The sequence below is a fragment of the Aphelocoma coerulescens genome, chromosome 1 (assembly GCF_041296385.1).
Source record: "Aphelocoma coerulescens isolate FSJ_1873_10779 chromosome 1, UR_Acoe_1.0, whole genome shotgun sequence".
NCBI lineage: Eukaryota > Metazoa > Chordata > Aves > Passeriformes > Corvidae > Aphelocoma > Aphelocoma coerulescens.
Genome location: NC_091013.1, coordinates 2,612,728 through 2,633,931, shown reverse-complemented (window position 1 = coordinate 2,633,931; position 21,204 = coordinate 2,612,728). Strand labels below are relative to the sequence as shown.

General features: G+C 42.2%; 1 protein-coding gene across 6 annotated transcripts in view; it reads right to left on the bottom strand.

Moving 5' to 3' along the window:
• TTC3 (tetratricopeptide repeat domain 3) overlaps window positions 1-21,204 on the bottom strand; it is a 43,211-nt gene that overhangs the window by 18,876 nt on the left and 3,131 nt on the right. For 3 of the 6 annotated variants that reach the window (XM_069010515.1, XM_069010603.1, XM_069010777.1), the window contains exons 3-22: window positions 21,085-21,130; window positions 19,794-19,926; window positions 19,206-19,290; window positions 18,296-18,349; window positions 17,322-17,445; window positions 16,955-17,040; window positions 16,637-16,731; window positions 15,387-15,449; window positions 14,939-14,993; window positions 14,133-14,295; window positions 13,996-14,041; window positions 13,339-13,462; window positions 12,465-12,519; window positions 7,723-7,783; window positions 6,452-6,518; window positions 5,033-5,155; window positions 4,552-4,689; window positions 3,994-4,074; window positions 3,153-3,265; window positions 1,259-1,385 (exon numbers count right to left, since the gene is read on the bottom strand). In XM_069010515.1, coding sequence (XP_068866616.1) covers window positions 1,259-1,385; window positions 3,153-3,265; window positions 3,994-4,074; window positions 4,552-4,689; window positions 5,033-5,155; window positions 6,452-6,518; window positions 7,723-7,783; window positions 12,465-12,519; window positions 13,339-13,462; window positions 13,996-14,041; window positions 14,133-14,295; window positions 14,939-14,993; window positions 15,387-15,449; window positions 16,637-16,731; window positions 16,955-17,040; window positions 17,322-17,445; window positions 18,296-18,349; window positions 19,206-19,290; window positions 19,794-19,926; window positions 21,085-21,130 — 1,839 coding nt within the window. The other 3 variants (XM_069010688.1, XM_069010936.1, XM_069010865.1) reach the window with 3 other exon arrangements.

Genomic DNA, 21,204 nt, shown 5'->3' with positions numbered 1-21,204 from the left:
AGTGACAGCCATGGAAGATTGGCCTTTTATGGCCAAAATATTCCAGGGTTTGTTTGAAGTGCTGGAAGCTGTGAGCACTCAGCTCCACACAAAAAGAAAAATGCAGGTTTATCCTGAACCAGTGCCCCACATCCTGAGCAATTCCAAAGGGTGGGAATTTTTCCATTGTCCACATGGTAAAATAGATTACTCAGATCATGGGACAAAAATAGGAGGTTATGGCTCATTTCTGAAGATTCCCAACATTCCCAGAGTCTCACCAGAGATCTGGGCTAAGGATCAAGCTCAGACTCAGCCCTGGGGAGCCAGGGAGGTCTCCCAGGATAATTTCTGAGGGAAAAACTTCAGAGTGGCTTCATGTGGAGTCAGTACAGGGCTGGAATTGAGCTCAGATCAATAAAACATCACCAAGAACAGAGCCCTGACAAACCCTGGCAGGTATCTGCATTATCCAGAGTTCCCAGACCACAGATTGCTGTATCCAGGCTGCTGGGGGAGGTCTGTGAGAAATCCTGAGGTGGGATTCTGGTAGGAAAAGGCCCAGAAGTGCTGTTTGTACCACAAACTCAGCAGGTCTGGGGACTTTGGCCAAGCTTATCCACTGAAAAACCTTCAGAGTTGTGCTGTGCCAAAAATGCCTCTGTGCAGAGCAGCTCCTGGTGCCAGATTTTTCCAGCCAAATAGGGAATTTTACCATGGAAATCCCAATCCAGGAGCTACATGGCCAAAGCCTCCTATTTGGTTTTAAAAGCAGCAGCTGCTGCAATTTTCAACTTCACATTTTTGCCAGTTCAGATTTCGAACCGCTCTCTCCAGAACTCTGCTTTGAATTGACACCTGAAAGTTTGGGAGCGTGCAAGGAAGAGAACCAAACGTTATCCCAAAATCCCTGAGGCTGGAAAAGAGCTCAGAGATCCCACTGTGAGCCATCCCCACCTTGCCACTGAGTGCCACACCCAGGCCCTTCTTGGACACCTCTGATAAATGATAAATGATCAATGTCTACGCCTGGTGAGCTCACACAATGCTTGTTCTCCCAAACCACTGGCCTGTGGGAACTGCACAATTCCCATTGTGGAAGAAGGAGAGCTGGAATTGCTCACTGAATCCTCAACCAGGTCACCTTGGGGTCTCAGAGCCTGACACAGAGCTCCTGTCCACGGGGTGCTTCCCATCCTTCATTCAGCCACACCTTCCTTGGATCTTGGCAAGGAGGAGGAGGACAATTTTCTATTTGGTTCCTTTTTTAGTAACATACCTGTAAATTCTCCATTCGTGTCTCCTCGATGACCTGAGTCGTTCCTGGCCAGGTTAAAACTCCAGGGATAATCTTGAAATCAATCATTAGCTTTGACCTCAGGAACTGGTTGAGGGCGTAGGCAAATCTGGAGTTTGGAACAGGTAAAGCACACTCAGATCTCCTGGAAGGATCTCCCTCACAACTTCCAGGAGTCATCTTATCCTCCCAGGAGCAAACAGTGGCAAGTGAGAGGATGTGGGATGAGGGAACACCTGGCTCCTTCAGTGCTCTGTTCATCTCTGAGATAAAACATTCCAGGTGTGAGGCAGGAAGGGGCCCAGCATTCAGGCAGGGATGAGCCTGTGCTCCCAAGGGATCCATGGCTGTGGGAATTTGGGGTGAGGACACGGGGGACACGAGTGACCTTCAGCTGCTCAGCCAGGGAGGGGACACAGACTCTGCTGCCTGGATTTGGGTTTTCCCCTGAGTTCAGGGAGTACAGGCATGGGAATGGCTCTGCCTGGGTTAGCCTGGCTGGCCAGAGGTGCTGTCACCTGTGCAGGGACTTTTTTGGGGTCAAAACTGCCAAGGAAATGAGCCACAACCATGGGAATGGGATGCAGGCAGCTCCTGGGACACAGACTTCAGCCAGGAAGGAGGAATTCCCTCTGAGCACCCAACACCCCCTGAGCAGGTGCTTTTAGACATTCCACAGGAGGAGGGGAGAAGGTATGGAATATTATTTATTTGGCATTATTTTGGCATGGCAAGGGTGGGCAGGCAGGTGGGGACCATTCCCTGAGGAATGGGAGAGGCCCAGTTCCAGATGGATCCAACAAACCCAGCCCAGGGCACAGCTGGGAAAGGCTCTGGCACCTCAGAGAAAGCAGGGATAAAAGGACAAAACCTCCTGCACAGCTGTGAGGAGCAAGGAAAAAAGCTCCCCCATTCCCCATCCCTGTGGGCAGAGCTCAGAGGGAAAGAGTCAGGAATGAGGGAGTGAATTCCAGCCTGGGATAAAGGAGGGGAGGAAAAAGGTGGTTTCAGTTGTTTTACTTTGTTTCCCACTCTCCAATTCTATTTTAATGGACAAGAAGCTGGTTTTCCTCCTGGTGGGTCTGTTTCCTATGAGGGATTAGGAAGTGTCTCTCTGTCTCTACCTCGACCCCACAGCTTTTCCATGGAATTTCTCCCCTCTCCCGCTGAGGAGCAGGAGCACAGCTGGGTGAGGAACTCCCAGCCAGCCCAACTCAGCCCACCACGAGCCTTTAGGGGGGATTTTGATCCCACAGAGCACCAGTGCCATCCTAAAATCCCTCCACAAGCTTCCCACCGCTCCTGCCCCCACGGCAGCCAGGATTCGCAGCCTCTCCACGCTTCCCATGGGGAAGAAACTCCAGCAGGAATATCACTGGGAGCAGCTCCAGCCTTTTGTTCTCAGTTTGTTTCTTGGCCTGTCCCTGCATTCAGGCTCCCCCCATCTCTCTGGGATGTGGCCAGCTCAGGAAAACATCCCTCCTTATCTGCTCCAGGGAATTTGTGACTCCCTGGAGCCACCTTATCTCGATCCAAGGTCACACTCCAGCTCCCCAGGGATGAGATAAATTCCTCTTTCTTCAGGATTCATTTTCCCCCCAGAACAAAGGGGTTTTGTTCTTCTCCCCCAAGCTCTCCCCCACTGCAGGGCTGTGCTGGGCAGGCCTATCCCTGAATCCCAAATACTCCCTCAAATCAGCTCAATTCACCAGTTTCCATCAGATCCTGAGCAGGAACAAACTTCCAGCGGGACCAAATCCATCTGATGGATGAATTTAGTGATTAACACAGAACAATTAAAGCCCCACCACACACAATTCCTCAAATAAAAAGATTTTTTTTCCCCTCAAACCCTGAAATTTTCCATTAGACCAACCTGTTTTGCTTGAGGTAAACCCTTCCAAGCCCGTAGTGTGCCAAACAAAAACAACTTTCCTCTGGATAGTCCTCCAATATTTTCTTAAACTGAACTTCAGCGTTTGCCAGTGCCTTAAAAGAAAGGTGAGACACAAATACATGGAGTTTTGCCAGAGTATTTCCACTTTCCCTGGGTGTTTTCCTGCTTTAGAGTGGGTCAGTGTGTGCTATTTGTTGATCAGTCTCAGGAACAGTAAATGGAATTACACAGCCCTGTGATCACAGGCAAAGCTTCCCTCTCTTTTTCTAAAAAAACCAATTTATTCTGTACACACAGACTTGCTGTAAAATAAAGGAATTCAATGACTGAGCTCAGCTATGTTTCAATTCCTTGTAAAACACTGAAAATCACCAAACACTGCAGGAAGAAACACCCAAAAAACCCCCAACCCCCAGTGCTGATTTTTGCATTTTCCAGAACCCAAAGCAATTCCTGTCTCTTGTTTTAGGAGCAGAATATTTGGGTTCAAAACACCAGCTCAGAGCCACGTTACAAAGCAGAAATAAAAACTATTCCTATTTCTATAAAATTTTATAGAAGCTGTAATTTCTTAATACTTAGAATCTCACTTGAAAGCTTGAAAAGAAATTTTATCTGATAACCTAATTCATCAAAATCATCAAGGATTTAGTCCTAGATATTAAATTCTAAAATGTGGCACAAGGTTCCTTCCCCCCTCATTTTCTCTCAGTTAGGAAGACACAAAAATGGATGGGAAACTGCCCGAGCTAGGGCTTGGAATGAAAGCAGTACTTAAATAAATAAATGTAAAATAAATTAAAATAACTTCATGTCCTACCTCAGGATGTCCCAATCCCAGGAGGGCAGTGGCATGTCCATAGATAAGTATAACATAATTAATATTAAGAATATTCGCATACTGCAAAACAAAAAGAGTCAAATTATAGCAAAAGCACAGCAAAAACATGGTACAAATACTGTAAATTAATTTTAAAAAATCCAGGATGACCCTGGGGTTGGGGACTGATTGGGTACAGATACACAGACACCAAATTTCAAAGAATTTGCCATCAAAATCCTTTTTACCCTTCATTGTTATGAATCTGACAATCACAGAATCACTGAGGCTGGGAAACACCTTTAAGCCCAACCAACAATGGAGCTTTTTATTTAAAAAAAAACCCCAATATCTGAACCAAACATTTGGTATGACTCTTCTAAGAACATTATTCTGCAATATTTCGGAAACGCAGGCGCGTGTGGAACATTCCCAAAAATACCTGCCAACAATCCAACACAATAATGATTATTTTGGGGAGAGGGATGAGGGGTACAGGGTGTGGGAAGGCAGAAACCTCCATCACTGGCCCCAAGCAGGGAAGGGCTCCCAGTTTACCGTCAGTTTGGAGGTGTAGAGGAGGCTCAGGAGCTGGGAAAAGGCTCGTTCAGCTCTGTGGCACTGCTGCTCCAGCAGGGCTCTGCAGCCATCCCGAGCCAGGGATACCACATCCTCTGGCAGACTGCTGAAATCCACCTGGAATGTGCAGGGAAAGGGAAAGTCAGCCCAGAAGAAAACTGCATTTTCCTTTTTTTTTTTCTTTTCTTTTTTAAAATAAATAATAATATTTTGGCAAATATTTTTACACTGCACCTAAAATTATTTTTACACTGCCCCCAAAACTATTTTTACACTGCCCCCCCCCAAATACATCCTGTATTGCTGGGTTGGTTTTCCACCCTGTTCTCACAATTAGCAGGGAAACACTTGGCCCTGCAGCCAGCAACTCGAGGATCAGCCTCATTCTGGGGGAAGGGAGGAGCTGAATGGATAAATGTGAAGTTCTGTAAAAATAACCAGGTTATTTCTCACAGTTTACCGGGAATTCTGGAGTGTTCAAAGCTCTCAGCAGCGGTAATAAAATGGGTTTATCACTGTCCAGCAAGGCTGCACCACCCTCCAGCCCAAGGGATTTAACATCTGGCAAGGGACTGAAATCCACCTGGAATGTGCAGGGAAAGGGAGTAAGTTCAAAAGAAAACAATGTTTTCTTTGGGTTTTTTTTTGCTTTCCAAAGCAAGAAAAATACTTGCTTTGGAAAATAAATATTTGCTAAAATACTTCTCTGACAGCCAAGTGGAAATTCTCTGCTTCCTCCTGAATTGTTTTACTACAATTTCACTTTTCAAGCAGCAAACGAGGTGCATTTTTACTAAACTCCTAAACTAGATTTTCATGGAGCTTCTAATCTCTTAAAAATCCAGTTTTCATTCCAACTTTCTCTCCAGAAAGCTTCACCTTTAGTTCAAGCATCATTTTAATTCTTCAAAACCCCAAAGGACAACCCAGACTTCTGCTTTTCCTCACTTCCACACTCCCATTTTGCATCCAAATGTTTTTGGAAAAGCTGGGAGTTGTTTCCTTCTGCAACACCCTGCATCCAGCTCAGCTCAGCTCACACTGGAAGGCTGCAGAGTTCATGATTTTATTGTGTTATGTTGTTATTATGTTATCAAGTTATTATATTTTCACTACTGATACTTCCTGAAATCTGCAGGAATTTCCACCAGGCAGACTGTAAATAATGCAGATTTATTTTAACTTCCTAAAACCACTGGGTTAATGCTGTCCCATGTAGTTACAGACCAGAATAAATTATATTAGTTAAATGGTAACTTGCACGACAGATGAAGCTGATTACATTAATTAAAATGCTCCTTCCAACACCAGTATTGAATTAAAAAACAAAAACAGGTATTTGATAGGAAATAGAGGGTCTTAGGGCAGGTAGAACCTGCACCTTCTCCTGAATTCAGCTTTGTCCTGTGAGGTATTTCATCAGAATTGAGATTTCTGGTGTTTGCATCCCCAATTAACAGGGATAAAAGGATTAATTATGTGCATTCCCATGATTTCCTTCAAGAATTTATTGGTGCTGAGCCCAGAGAAGAATTCTCCCTTAATGTATCAATTCTATAGGGTTTCCCACAGCCATCCCACAAAATGCTCTGTGGTTATTCCCAAACGTATCCAGCACAGGAAAACATTTAGGCAGAATTTTGGGAAGGGCTTTATAAAGCCTTGAATGATTCCCAGGCAGGTTTTACAGCAGGAGAAGAAAGAGGAACCAGAAGAGAACTCCAGAATAAATCAGTGTAACCACAGAGTTTCTGCCTCTGATCAGAGCCGTGCAGAGCACAGAGCCCAATTTCGGAACAAACCAAGATTTTTTGCAACATTCCTGAAAAATGACAAATCATTTCCAGTTTAAGGCCATGAGCTGCTGAATTCCCATTACCTGTGGCACAGCACTGCAGCCTTTATCCTCCATGGCCTTAGGCTCTCTCTTCACATCCACGTCATCCCTACAAAAAGCAGGACAGGGGCACCAAGGGTTTGTAAAGTCCTTTAAATCTAAATTAATTTTTAATAAACTGTGTGATTTCCATCAACTCCCCCAGTGGAGAAGCAATTCTGGAGCTGGTTCAGCTGCTTTAAAGAGGATTTGTTCCAGAGTAAATGAAAAAATTTCCTCTCCTTATAGTGAAAGGAAAAGGAAGCCAGTGCTAATTCAGCTGAATGGCATCAGTGACCTCTCCCGTGGCAAAATTTCAATTTTCCTACCTACAGGGGTACTCAAAAAATTATGAGGGAACAACAGGATCACACTGCAATAAACACTGATTAAAAGATATTTGGGTTTGTGGTCACACTTAGATTAGGACTGGGAGCAACCAGGTTTCCTAAAGGCTTGGGCTCTTCTGCACCAGGAATCTGCCTTGGAACAATTCTCTTTAATGGAAACATTCCTATTTCCATGGGAAAATCTTATTTTGCTGCACCCTCCTGTTCTGAGCCATCCTAAACACAACCAAGAATCTCTGGAGCGTGGCAGCCCCAGCACCACTGGCAACAACAATTGCCTCTGTTAAACTTTAAGGAAGCATAATTACTATCCATAAAATCTACAGTGCTTTTTACCTCCACTAATTGAATTTCAGCCCCAAACCACCAAACACAACCATTCACACTCCTGTTCTACAGGAGTACCCCTGATTTAAAAATCTGACTTTGGTTGTGCTTTAAGTGAAAATTGGAGCCAACAACCAACCAAAGGATTCCAAGTGAAGTTCTTATAAGAACTTGTGTATCTTTGTAAGTATAAAAGTTATAAAACCAGATTTCATCTTTTTCCTGAGCTCAGGAAGTGTCAGAGCTTGAAAAATGATTTGGTGCAAAGGAGGCCTTGGAAATGAGGTAAGAGTGAGTTGTGTTGTGGTGTAACTTCGGATGTAACAACTGAGACAAAACTTCTGTTACCCCTCTGCTTTAACAGCAATTATTCAAATGATGCCTTCATTTATTAAAATTCAGCTGGGCATGGAACATGTTCAGTTTTCAAGTAGTAACTGTGGAAAAACTGGAATTTTGGGGACTTTACCCACTTATCAGGACATAAAAAATGTACACAAAGCCACAAGTAAGAGGCAAGCAGCACATCCAAGTGACATTAATCTTCCATAAAATAGCTCACAGTAATAACCAATTTTAAAATAAAGTCTTTTTTACCTCATCTTTTCATAGTCACAAGTTTTGGCTTTTGGCCTTCGTTTGTTTTGCTGACTTTGGTCTGTAACAAGGGAAAGGATTTTAAACAAGACGATCATTACCTAAAACAAGCAACCAAAAAAATGCACTGGGAACTCACCTTTTGCTCTAGAAACTGCAGATCTTAAAAACTGACCAGGTCAAAACTAACACAACCAAAAAGTGTTAATACCATGAATTTGGTTTTATTTTGGTTCAATAGTATAGGATTTTATGAAACCTAAAAAGGGGAAAGATTTCAAACAAATAGAAGAATCTTAAAATCCTGCAAGGTGTGATCTGACTCCACAAAATTGAAACTATTAAAGTGGACTCCAAGCTAAAGAAATCAGTCTGTCCTACAAAAGCACAGTTGATATTATTGTATATATATATATAAAATAATCATCATTATTATATAATTATGTATTGTTAAACATATAATACATTATGTTATAATGTATTATACATTATATATACTATAAATTATATGATAGTGAATAATACAGTATATTACAGTACATACATTCTACATTATGAGATGTATTATAAAGTAACATTGTGCAATATTTTATAATAAAATTGTTTGGGGTTTGGGGTTTTTTTTGTTATACTATCAGTGAACAATCAGAATTTTCAAAGGGAGTAACAGATCCCCACAGAAGTTCAAGTTTCTCTAGAAAAAAATGATGAGGAAGACTTTTTTACTTCAAAACCCCAGAGTTAAAATTCAGTTCAACCCCTGTCAATCTCAAATGTAAACAACCAGAGACAGATGGCCCTGGCTAGAAAATAAATAAATTCAACAGTGTGGAAATGCTGGATGACAAAAACAAGGCAGGATTTATCATGTGAGACCAATTCGCTTTTAACTCCCAAATTTCACATCAAAGACCTCACACAAAGTTCACTGAGGCACTTCCCAACTCCAGAGATCCAACCCTGCTGTGGAACAGGGACTGAGGAAACAATTCCTGAGCAAGGAGGAAGGAGAAAATGTGTTCTAATACTTTACTGTGATGGGCAAACGCAGGAATTCCTGCCATTAACTGCAAAATCATCTTTTTTATTGGACACAGCCATGGGAAAAACACTCCAGCACCTGGATTGTGACTTTTGGGTTTATTGTTATGCTCAACTACCGGAAAGTCAAATTTGAAAACAGGAGAAGGAGTTATAAATGTTATACATGAAGTTTTAGCAACCATCTGTGCTTAAAAATGCTACTCAGAGTATTTTAAACATGAAATACTGAAAGACATCAACTGTGGAAAAAAAATCCAGATCCAGCCCTGAGTACTCTCCCTCCAGGCAGGGGAGGTGTCCCATAAACATTCCTCAGGTTAAATCCTATCCATGGGCACTTAGTGCCTCATCCCAGGAGCCATTTCTCATCAAAAGCTCCTCAATGACCTGAAATTTAAAGGAGTCAGCACAAAAATCAAGAGTCACAAAGACTGAACATGTTCAGACTTATTTCATGAACCACTCCTTGAGTGGATGTCTGCTGGAACACATGGGAACTCCAAAGCTACACCAAAAATCACCACAAATTCCTCTGAATAGAGATACTTAAAACGATGGGAAACAAGAATCCTCCTGAGAAGCAGAAAACACCTCCAGCACATCATCATTTAACCATCCAGAGGCTGAGATATTTCACCTTCTCTTCATTTTATGTGTTGCTTTTCCTTAAGGAACCAATCTAATCCACAACAAAACCTTAGTGAAAAGAAACCACCTCACCAGCAAAGGAAGAAATTAATCAGCATTGGTTTTGCACTGAATGATCTAATTTCAAAAGCCATTCAACAAAAATTACTCCAGAAACAATTCCCATAGAAACAACTCCTCCCCTACAACACCCAACTTCAAATGCTGCTTTCAGATTAAACAAAAAAGCTTCTGAATAAAGGTAACAAGCAAATTCAGCTGATTTACAGTTGAAATACTTAAAGAAATACATTAATTCCACAGAAAACATGATTTACTTACCCCACAAACACTTAAAAATATTAGGAGAAGTAGTATTACTTTTCCCAGCACTTCCCATTAGGAGTGACCAAAGATATTTAATAAAAATATACACAAGCTCAAAGAAGCAGTACATGAAGACCAAAAATAGGAAGTAGCACGAAAAATAAATCAAAAAGGCCAATAGCTTTGCAATAATATAATGTGGCATTAAGTTCTTTTCCATTAAAACTCCTGCAAGTTCAGGGAACAAAGGCAAAGGGAAAAAAAAAAAATGCTCTTCCTCCCCACCCACAGCAAACTGGGGCCAGCCAGTCACTGGCAGCCTCCTCCTCCTCCCTTCAAATCAAATATTTTGCTCTGAAAAACGAGGGGGAGGAGAAAGGGAGAAGAGAAAGCGAAAACAAAGCAGTGAAAATAAAGAAGAAACATGGGATGAGCACGAGTTTTTGGAAATTGCTGCGTCCAACACACACCGTGGTCTCTGGCCTAGGACTGTCGGATCTCTGCCAGCATTATCCCTCTCCCTTCCTCAACTCCTCTGAAAATCAGCCACCCTGCCCCTTCTCCAGCCTCTCTGTGCCAGGGTCTCAGCCCTCTCCCAGGGAAGAATTTCTACTTTAATGCCCAGTTTCATCCTGTCCTGACAGGCAACACGGAGAAGGGGAATGTTCAGTTCCCCTGAAGCTGCTGGATAAGAGCTTAGAGAGCAGCTTGCAAAGGAGATAAAGGAATGTCAGGGAGGCACAGGGGATGCTGAACACAGCTGGGAACTGGGGAGAAACAGATCCTTCAGGGAGGAATACAGCGGGGTTGTGGCAAAGTTGTGCAACAAGAAACAACAGCACACGCCCAAAGAGGAGCTCGAGGAAAGGAAACCCAGAATATTGGGGGCTCTCAAGTGAATACAAACCCAGAGACCCCTTCAGACAACCCTCCAGGGCCACGAAGGGACTCCCAGGAAGAGGTGGATGCACGGAAATGAACTCCAGCAGAAGTGATGTTGAAGTCTCTGGATGTGTCCAGCACTGAGGGTAAGGAATGGCTGCTTTCTAAGGCTTCACATTTGGTTACAAAGTTTGTTTCTAGCTGGTTTCAGCACCACCTCCTTCAGCTCAAGGCCATTCCCCCTCGTCCTGTCTGTCCCTCCATCCCGTGTCCCGAGTCCCTCTCCAGCTCGCTTGGAGCTCTCTTTAGACCCTGGAAGGGGATTTAAGGTCTCCCCCTGGAGCCTTCTCTTCTCCAGGCCAAAAAATAGTCATTATTAAACTATTGCTTGAACAAACAATGCACTAAAATATCAGTTATAATCATGTCTATTGTGTAATAGATAACTGATTAAAATCCCTGACTCTAATCGGTACCACCACCAACTGAGAGCCAGGATTTGTTTTACCTATATAAATATACTGGGTTTGCCATCCTTAATCCTGAGGGACAAACTCATAGGAAGGATCGATTACACCCAAATAAATCCTTGGACAGAAACCAGTGCCCAAGTCTGTCACTTAACATGGATCCAGTCATGCCCACACTCCTCCTGGAGAAGGGATTTAGAAAGCCAGGGGTTCCACACCCTCACAAGGAAGGATTTTTTTCTCAATCTCCCATCCAGCCCTGCCCTCTGGCACTGGGAAGCCATTCCCTGGCTCCTGTCCCTCCATGCCTTGTCCCCAGTCCCTCTGCAGCTCTCCTGGAGCCCCTTTAGGCCCTGGAAAGGGCTTTATGGTGTCCCCAAAACCTTCTCCAGGCTGAGCAATCCCATCTCTCCCAGCCTGCCTTCACAGAAGAAGAAAGTCTTCATTCTTTTCTCCATTATCCTCCCACGTAACACTTTTCCAACAAAAACATCTCGAGCTCTCCTTTGCAACCTTCCCCACATTTTCCATCTCCCAAGAAATCCTTTTCATCCTTCAAGACGTTCACAGATGTCCGAAGCTCACAAGGGCAGGATCACCTCTCCTACTGCTCATTGAAAAATAGGATTTTCTAATACACCTTCAGTGGCTCCCTAAAATCCGATTTTCGAGTGCTCTGTGCTTTGCCACCTCCTCAGGTATCTAAATATGCCAAGGAACAGGCACCAAAGACTTCAGACAAGTGAGAGCAGGTGGTAAAAATCCCAAGGAAAATTTAAGGAAAGATTTCCTTTTGAAGCTCAGAACTGCCTGAACTCCACTTTCCCTGCAGAAAAGTAACTCTGGTACTGGGGGAGATTTGGGGGGGGGGGGCGGGAGTTCTGTCTATAAAATGATTTATTTATGCAAAAAAAAGCCCCAAACATGAACAATCAATCACACTTAAAACTCGCAAAGTCTGCAGCTAAAGATCTACTCTGCCAAATATTTTATGGCCTCTTTCCTCTTTACCTGCAGAATTATTTTCTGATGGAGCTTTTATTAACCACAAATTAATTGTAAACACTGAAATACAGACTCCTGTTAAATTTAAATCCTTTCAGATCCTGGCTCAGGGGGAAGGAAAGCACTTCCAGCCTGTGACTCAGATTTTACTTCTTAATTCCAATCCAATCCAATCCAATTCCAATTTCAATCCTGAATTCATCCATGTCAAGGAGATTCAAATTACTAAAGCATCAAGGACTTACAACACAACTACAGAAGTGTCTAAGAAAGAAGTAAATGATTGGTTATTGTGAAAATGACAGGAAATGCACTTCTCATTATTAATTACAGCAGCAGCAGAGGAAGAAGAGGCTCTGACTTGATAAAGAGCAAAAATAAACTCACTTGGAGGCTGCTCCAGCGTGGAAATTTTGCCTTCTGTTCTCTGGGGTTCAGTCACCTGATGACAAAAATATCCGATGACAAAACCCAAATCAATCTCCCTCACTGGATTTAAACAAAGCAAAAAAACCAAAAAAAGCAAACCCTCAGCAACTAAAGAAATGAAAATGTGCTGAATTATGTTCTTAATCAAGAGGTAAAGAAAAATAATTTGCTTTTGTAATGATTTTCCCCTCAAGCTCTTATCAGTTGATATTAGCTGCAAATCTGACACACACACCAGCCTTTTCCACTGAGGGAACACAAACTTACAGACCTACAGAGATTTTCATGGCATGAAAACAGATGAGAGTTTTCATGAGAACATAAAAGAAAATCTGAGCACTTCTGGGGCTTTTCCCAGCTGGTTTTTCTCTGCCAAGAAACTCCAAAAGTTCCATTTCCTGCCCTCCTGCTCTGGTTTCGTTTTCCCAGGGCCACGTCACTGCCCAGGGCCCTCCCCCTGCTCTGAGAGCACAAACAGCTTCCCCACAGCTCTGCTGGAATTGTCCTGCCACAGCTGTAAATTCACATTATTTACCAGCATTTTCTGCATGATGCAGCTTTTTTATAGTGCAATCCATAGGCTAAATCAGAATATATAAATTATGATTTATTATCTTACAATAACAACAGCAAGGACAACAAAAATGTCACAAATCATCTCTTTAAATCAATAATTAGTGTAAAAACATGACACTGGCCATCTCCTCCTCCAAACAACCACCTCCCACCTCCTTTAAATCCCAGTTTGGCAGCGAAATATCCCAGGAAAAGTGCCCAATTGCTAAAAGAATTGCAGAATTCCAGGCAGGAATTCCTGCAATTCCAGCTGTACCTTGGCATCACGTTTTTGAGGACCATGGTGATGTTTGGGCTCAGCCTGGGCTCTCTTCTTGTCTTTTTCTACTTCTTTCTTTTCTTGGGAGCTTTTTAAAGGAGATTTTGAAGAGGTGCAGTCTCTGGTGTGTAAAAAGAGAGAATCCCTGTCCTTTTCTCCATATTTAACACATGTATAACATGAAAAAACGGACAAATAAAGGAGTTTGCCCCTCTCAGAGGTGTAATTCCATAAATGTATTTAAAAGATTTCATCAGTCATTTTTATAGTTTCAAATTCCACAATCCAAACTTGTGCAAAGATACAGCAACAACAACAAAAAAAAATCACATTTTCTACAAGAGGGACTGCAATTCAATGATTACATTTCTAGTTTTTTTAATTAAATAATTAATAATGGCAATTAATAATTAAAAGTACCCTGGCCCTGCTGCCCACGCTGCTTTGGATACTCCAGGTAAGTTTATTTAGTTCTTAGAAATCCTCTGTACTCCTAATCAATTTATTACTTCCATTTTTATTTACTGATAAGACAACAAAATTGATGCAATATCTACATTATGTATTAGTTCAATGTTATGGTAAGCATTGCTACTTACAAAAAAAAAAAACAAAAAACAAATTAAAAGCAAAGCAAACTTGCCAATTCCTTACTTTTTCTCAAGCAGAGGCTTCCCTGCCTTCTGGTGATGTTTAGTACCTACAGAAAATGAAACGAGGGAGGAATTAAAACAAAAACTGAGCTGGTTTCAAAGCAAAGGTACCAATTTTGCAGTCAGCAAAAAAATTACCGTGGATTTCTTCCAGGGTCTTCTTTAATTTCTCATGCTGCTGGATGAGTTCTTTGAGCCCCCCAGGGTTTTTCTTGCAGAGCTCCTGGGCTCTCTCGTTGGCCTCCAGGGCCTCCTCAGCTTTGCCCAGCAGGGACAGGGCTTTGCAGTAGTGGTGGTGACCCTACAGGGACAGAAATGGGGATTTTGAGGTTTCACCCACACCACTGAGAGAAGGATTTATGTCCCAAGCAGCTGCAGCAGGCAGCAAGAAGTCAAAGTTTGTATCATCCAGGAAGGGGACTGCTCTCTGCTGATGGAGAATCAGTTTTGAACTGCTCAGCACGTTGAAACAGAGATAAATCACTGGGAAGAGCTTTGGAAATAAAGCAAATTTGCTTTTTTCCTGCTTTCTCTGCTTTGGAAAAGAGCAAATTTGCTTTTTCCTCCTAATCTCAACTACTTTGCAATTTTCTAAGTATCCGTTATTTACTCTCCTTCAGGCCAAGAATATTGGGAAACACCTGCTGGCCATTAATCAGGACTTTTGAATATATTCTATCTACATTTATTCTTTTTAAAGTACTGTGACAACTCCCAGCATAATAAACATTTTCTCTGTCTTTACACATGCCAAGCACCTCGTACCAACACTGACAGGCAGCTCAAAATAACATTTTAAATATAAAAACCCAAGCAAATTGGGCACTTGGCAGAATTCTCAGTCCCCAGGGCTCTGTGTTCATTCATAAGAAATCAACTCTGGGTTCTCATCTTGCTTTAAAATGCCAAAAAAAAGACATTTTTGGAACATGTAAGAAACCAACCTTTGGCCAATCAGGCTTGAGAATAATGGCTCTTTTTCCATCAACTGCAGCTCTCCTGGGAGGAGGGAAAGAGGAGGGATTTACTATTTGTACCTCAGAAAAATCTACAGGCTGGTGTAAAAAGCATAAATACAAATAGAAGAAGTAGAATATAAAAATAAAAACTGAATAGAACAGCAGTTCATAGAACTATGGAATAGTCTGGGTGGGAAAGGACCTTAAAGCTCACCCAGTTCCACCCCAAAATGGGCAGGGACACCTTCCAATGTCCCAGGTACTCCAAGTCCCACCCTTGGGACACTTCCAGGGATGGAGAATCCATGGATCTCAAATAACTGCAGTCCCATAAACACAAATAATTCTGTATTTTAGCTTTAAAACTATTCTTTTCTTATAAATGTGCCCAAGTTTTAATGCAGCTCAGCCCAGCATCTCAGGGGTTACTCACTCGTACTGCCTGGTGAGGATGAAGCACAGAGCTCGGTTTCCATACAGGAGGTGGTTCAAAGGGCTTAAAAAAAATAAGATTATGAAGAGTTAATAGTGGGTATTACTTCTGGAAGCCCCAAGGAGAAGAAAAATGAAGTTTTCACAAGAACTGCCTGCAAAAACTCCAGCCCCAGCACACACAGAAAGCCCCATGGATTTACAGGTTCTCACTGGGAGTGTTCATTTTAATTGTGGGATCATTTGTAAGATCTGGGCCCATTCAAGCAACTTGCAACTAATTCAAATTCTTCTCAGCCTGCTCTCCAAGAGCAGCTCAGCCCTGCAGTTCCTGGAAATCACATGACCTCCTTTGCTCTTTACCAGCCACAGGATTTCCTGTGTTTTCCACTGAATTCTGCTCCTCCCTTCACGGCCTTGACATCAGGGATTCCATTTTCCAAAGAAGGCTGAAACCAGCTGGAATTTGAGACCAAAACCTATCCTGCCACGTGGCCTTTATGGGAATTTAGTCAGAGAATATTAGGGATTAATTGATTAAATTGAATTGTACACGATGAGACCTCGGTCTGGGTAAAAGGAAGCGTAAATAAACCCAAAATGCTGAACCTTTCCAGGGCACAGTTATAAACCCACAGCCCTCAAAATGAAAAATCCAACACTCTGCACAACGTGGTTTTGTGGGAAGCGGGATTTTATCCATTTCCCTGGATTTTACAGACACCAGGATGAGTAAAATCAGCATTTTCATGACCACAACACCTGTGGTGAACACACCAACCCTGCTGACATTCCTGTGGGAGGGGGAAAACGCCCTAAAAATTCCCATTTGATCTCCTTCTCCCAGGAAAGTCTCCAGAGCCTTTCAGGAAACACTTTTAGGGAAGAAATTAAACAAGGCTTGCAAAAGGAAATAAAGCCTAAGAGCTGCCAAAATCTTTGGTGTTTATTCCTTTTGCATCATAGCTGATAAATATTTGCACCACTTGGAAGAGTATTTCGAGGGAAGACACCCACACTGGCTGTCCATGGTTGTTCACCCCATTTGCTCCCCTTGCTCTTGGGTCATTTTAAACCCTAACAGGACTTCTGGAGCAGTAAAAGCACAAAACCCAGCAGTAATGGGGGAAAAATGGGTGATAGGGTTGGGTTCTTTCTTTAATTAGGTATCATTTGGCCTCTAATTAAAGTGGCTGATGCAAAATTGTGCAAAATGAGGATCAACGTGAAGAAGGCGAGTTCAGCTCTTACCAAAACTCGATGGCTTTGGTGTAGGACACAATGGCACAGCTCAGGGCTCCTTGGGAAAATTGAGCATTTCCTTTCTGTTTCATGGCTTCACTCTCCTGTGAGAGCAAGGACAAACAATTCAGCCCCCACTGGGGTTAAACTCAATTAATTCAGCAGGTAATTATTTCGTGTGGTAAAAGGAATTGTTTCTGCCAGCACAATGAAACACTCGAGCTTTTGAAACATTTCTCTGTAATCACTTGGGGATTTTTACAATCCCTGATAATCAGAACCCCACCCCCAAAACCAACCCAAACACATTCAGAGAGCTTCTCTCACCCTCCTGGAGCTCTCAGAGGTCTCAGCTTTCAATTCTTCCACTAAATCACAATCTTCCAGTGCCACTCTGGTGATGGAACGTTTCCCTGGAGACAAGATCCAGGAAAACCCAGTGGGTGAGGGAATTTCTCTGAGCCATTAAGGGTTTATCCTCTGCCACTAAAACTCCTGCTCTGCTCCTGCCTGACAGCAAAACCTGACACACAACTGAGGATCTGCAACAAATCCAGCAACAGGAGCATTCAAAAATGATTATTTATTACTGGAGAAGCCCAGAATGAAAACAATGACGTTAATTATTTCACCATTTCTAAGAGCAAAGTGGTTTTTCCTCATTTCTGGCCCCTCCAGGGCTGTCCATACTCACACTCAGCAAAAACAAGTGCAAGTTTGACCCGACCACAGTCCCCAAGCTCCTCCAGGCCCTGCAGAACCTTGGCACCCCCCACGCATCTGACCCAATCCACGGCCTCTGCAAGGTGAAAGAAACCCTGTTTCAAATGGGAAAAAAAAAGAAAAGAAAATCAAGAAAAGGTCATTCATATACAAAGCAAGGTGTTCATAAACAGAGGGCAGTGCTGGAGCCCTTACTCTCTGAATTTGTTCAGGGTTTTGCTGATTTTTGAACTGACAGCAGCAAAAAAAGACAAATATCTGGAGACCTCGAGCACAGCACAGTCCAAGAATCAAACCAGTTGTGCAACAGGAGGCAGGGGAAGCATTCAAATGCTAGAATTTGATTTAGAAATGTCTTTGTGATTACTGAAATGATTAAAAAAATACTGTAAGCCCCCTAAAATTTGATTTAGAAACTTCTGAAATGATTAAAAAAAAATACTATCAACCCCCTAAAATTTGGTTTAGAAACTTCTTCTTATGACAGTCGAAAAAGAATATAAAAATCCATGTGACTAAGACAAATATCCCCAAAAATCCAGCAACTGGATAATCCAGCAGTGACACACAATTGTATTTATTCTGGTTTTCCTATTGCTGCTACAAGCTGCAATGTTTTTTTTTTAAATTCACTGCTTGTTTTTTAGCTCTTGCACTGAACATCCAGGAGGCCCCAGACTTTATTCCAAGTATGGAAAAAACTGATTAAACACAGGGAAATTCAGGGATCTTCACAGCCCAAAGTTTACAAGCTGGAAAATTTAACAGGTTCTGTTCTACGAGAAACTGAATTCTGTTAAAACAAAACAAAACAAAAAAAAAAAAAAAACAACAAAAAATGGATCAGGAAATCTCCCAACCCCACTCTGCCTCTGCCATGCCCAGCACTTCAGGCTGAGGAGGTGTCAGTTCCAGGGAATCTTCCAAACAATTCTGGAAACTCACATTTTCTATTCCACTGCCAATCCTCAGGATGCCACTGATGAAATGTGGGATGTTCTGGAGCAGGGAGAGAAAACAAGTACAAATTGAGTTCTCAAGATGTGGTAATTCTAATTTCTGTCTGCTCAGGTTCAACCCAGTAACATTTCCTGCTCTGCTGGAATTCACTATCCCTGGAGCAGTTGCTCTGGTCCATTCCAGATTTCTGTTGAAAAATAAGTGTTGGCATGGGAAAAGAGCATTCATGGGTGCTGTGAGGTCTGCTTAGGAAATTCAGCCCCTTGAACCACTCCTGCAGCTCTCTGAATACTCAAGGACCAGCTGAGACATCCAAAGAAACCATCCCAAAATCTGCTCCTCCAAATCCATTTCACTCTGGGATGTAAATCCAATCTTTTCCATGGAGGAGAAAAAGGCTGAGGGAGTGGGAAGAGGAAAGCAGAGGTGGGGTGCAGCAGAGTGTAGCTGGGGTTGAGCAGGGGATTTCAAGGAATGAAATAAGAAAAATGTCATTACCTAATTAAAAAAAAAAAAAAAACAACAAATCCCTTCAGCTGCTGAGAATATTCCTCATCTGCTCCTCCCCACTGCTCTGTTTCCATTTGAAGTCAGCAACAACAGCAAATTTAAAATCTCATGTGTTGAATGAGGGAAAAATAAGTGAGATGGGGGGGGAAAAGTCTTGAAGTCATTCATCCATCAGCTTTATTGCTGACTGCAAATATTTCCTCAGTTATCCCAACTGGAATCAAGCCTAGGCCATAATTTCTTCCCAGAAAGCTGCAACTCAGTTCTCAAATAATGTCTTCACTCCAGCAAAAGGAAATAAAAATCATCCCAAGATGCTCAAGGGACAGATTGAATTAATTCATTAGACTTGAAAACTCGGATCAAGTTAAAGTACAGGACTTACAGCAACTTTTTTAATGGAATCAGTAAGGTCTTCCAAAACATTGCGTTCACAGATTGGCTTCATGTTCCAGCCCAGGAACTGCACACTGAGGGGAAACAGAACAAGTTATAATTTAGACAAACACCAAGGTGTTACAAGGTCTCAATTGTGACTATTTAGGGGGATTAGAGCTAAGGAAGAAAATGTTTACAAATTCAAATCGAGCCCTTCAGAGGAGGAGGGAGAAAAATAATAATAATGATCAAAATACTAATAATAATCAAAAAAAGAAGAGCTGCAAAGGTTGTGGTGCTTTTCAACTGTCAGGCTTCTTAAATACTGAAATACCCCCCAAACTTCAGCTTCCCAGATTCCCAAAGATCCCAAACTCTGGACTCCCAAAGACTCCAACTTTCAGAAACCCATCCTTGATATTTTTCTCCTATGAATTCAAGAACTTCTGGCCTCGACCAGCTCAGCCCCAACTGGGAACCCCAACATCCCTGCAGCAGTGTGAGCCCTGCTGGAATCACAGAAGGAATTTCCACAGGCAACAAAGAAAAGTGGGAGGATTTGGAGGAAATCCCCTTGGAAAATGAGGATACTCACCCACGTTCCTCTAGAAAGGAAACGCTTTCCGTGGTGTAGAACAGAGTCCCAAAGATCCTGATTTTCATAACATTGCAATATTCCCTTAATCTCTCCACAGGCAGACTGCACCACACCTCACAGGGATCAACTCCTCCAAGGGGAAAAAAAGGGGAATGACACTGCACAGTCCAGGCATTACAAAGTGCCAAAAACATGAAAAGCACTGATTATTTCCAGCCTGCATCCCTAATGAACCAAAACGAGGAAATCTGAACACTCTCAACTCACCTGGCAACTTGAAGGGGGTTTGAAATGGAAGGGGGAGAGGGGATTCAGATGGAATTAAGGATAGGGATCTGCTGGAAGGATTTTCATCCCTGGGTTCTGAATTAAGAGAAAAATGGAAGGCGAAGAGGAAAAAAAATGGAAGGCGAAGAGGAAAAAAAATGGAAGGCGAAGAGGAAAAAAAATGGAAGGCGAAGAGGAAAAAATAATGGAAGGAGAGGAGAAAAAAAAATGGAAGAAGAAGAGAAAAAAGATGAGAAAATTAATGTAAAAACTGATAAATGCAGCCCCTGTGCACATGAGGAACTCACAAGGGCTGTTCAGGGGCTGGAAGGGAATGTTCTTTTCCAGGGAAAACATCAGCCTCTTCCACCTGCATCCCTGCAATTATCAAGGACAATCAAAGCAGGGCAATGTTGCCCAGAGCAGCAGGGCACAAAACCATCAGGGTTTGTCCTCAAAAGCCACGGAGATTCAGGGCTCTATTCAGCTCCTCTGGAGGAAATGAAAAGGGGAATTAAGTTTATTGGGGGGGTTTCAGGTGCTCTCAGAGCAGAGCAGCCTCACCTGAGGGTGTGAAAATACACAAAAATTCACTTTTACAGCTGGTTTTATCTGTTTATTCCCACAAATTGCAGCTTTGTGCAGCAAATGCAATTCTGAAGAACCTGAGCCACCTGCTTTTCTGTAACTGTGAATTTTTGGTTAATTATTACTGCAAAACCTTTCCTGCAAAAAAAAAAAAAATCAACTTGAAGCTGTCTTTAGACCTACCTAAAAGCACAAGCCTTGAATCTCCATCCTCACAGCACTAAATGCCTGCATTCATGTAAATATTACTGATTATTTCAGTTATATTAGGAGAAAAGGATGAGAATTGTTCCAGAATATAACAATGCTTCTGGTCAGAAATAATAATGAACTCATTTTCAGGCAAAATAAGGCAAAAAAAAATAAAATCAAATAGCAATCCAAAGATCCACAATGCAATAGAAATGGAAGAATACTGATTTTGTTTCCATACCTGTTTTACGATTAGGCAGCACTGGCTGTCCAAAGGTTCCATGACCCTAAAGATAAACACACAATTTACATATTTACATGTAATATATTTAGATATTTACAATTTCTTCTACTGCACAGC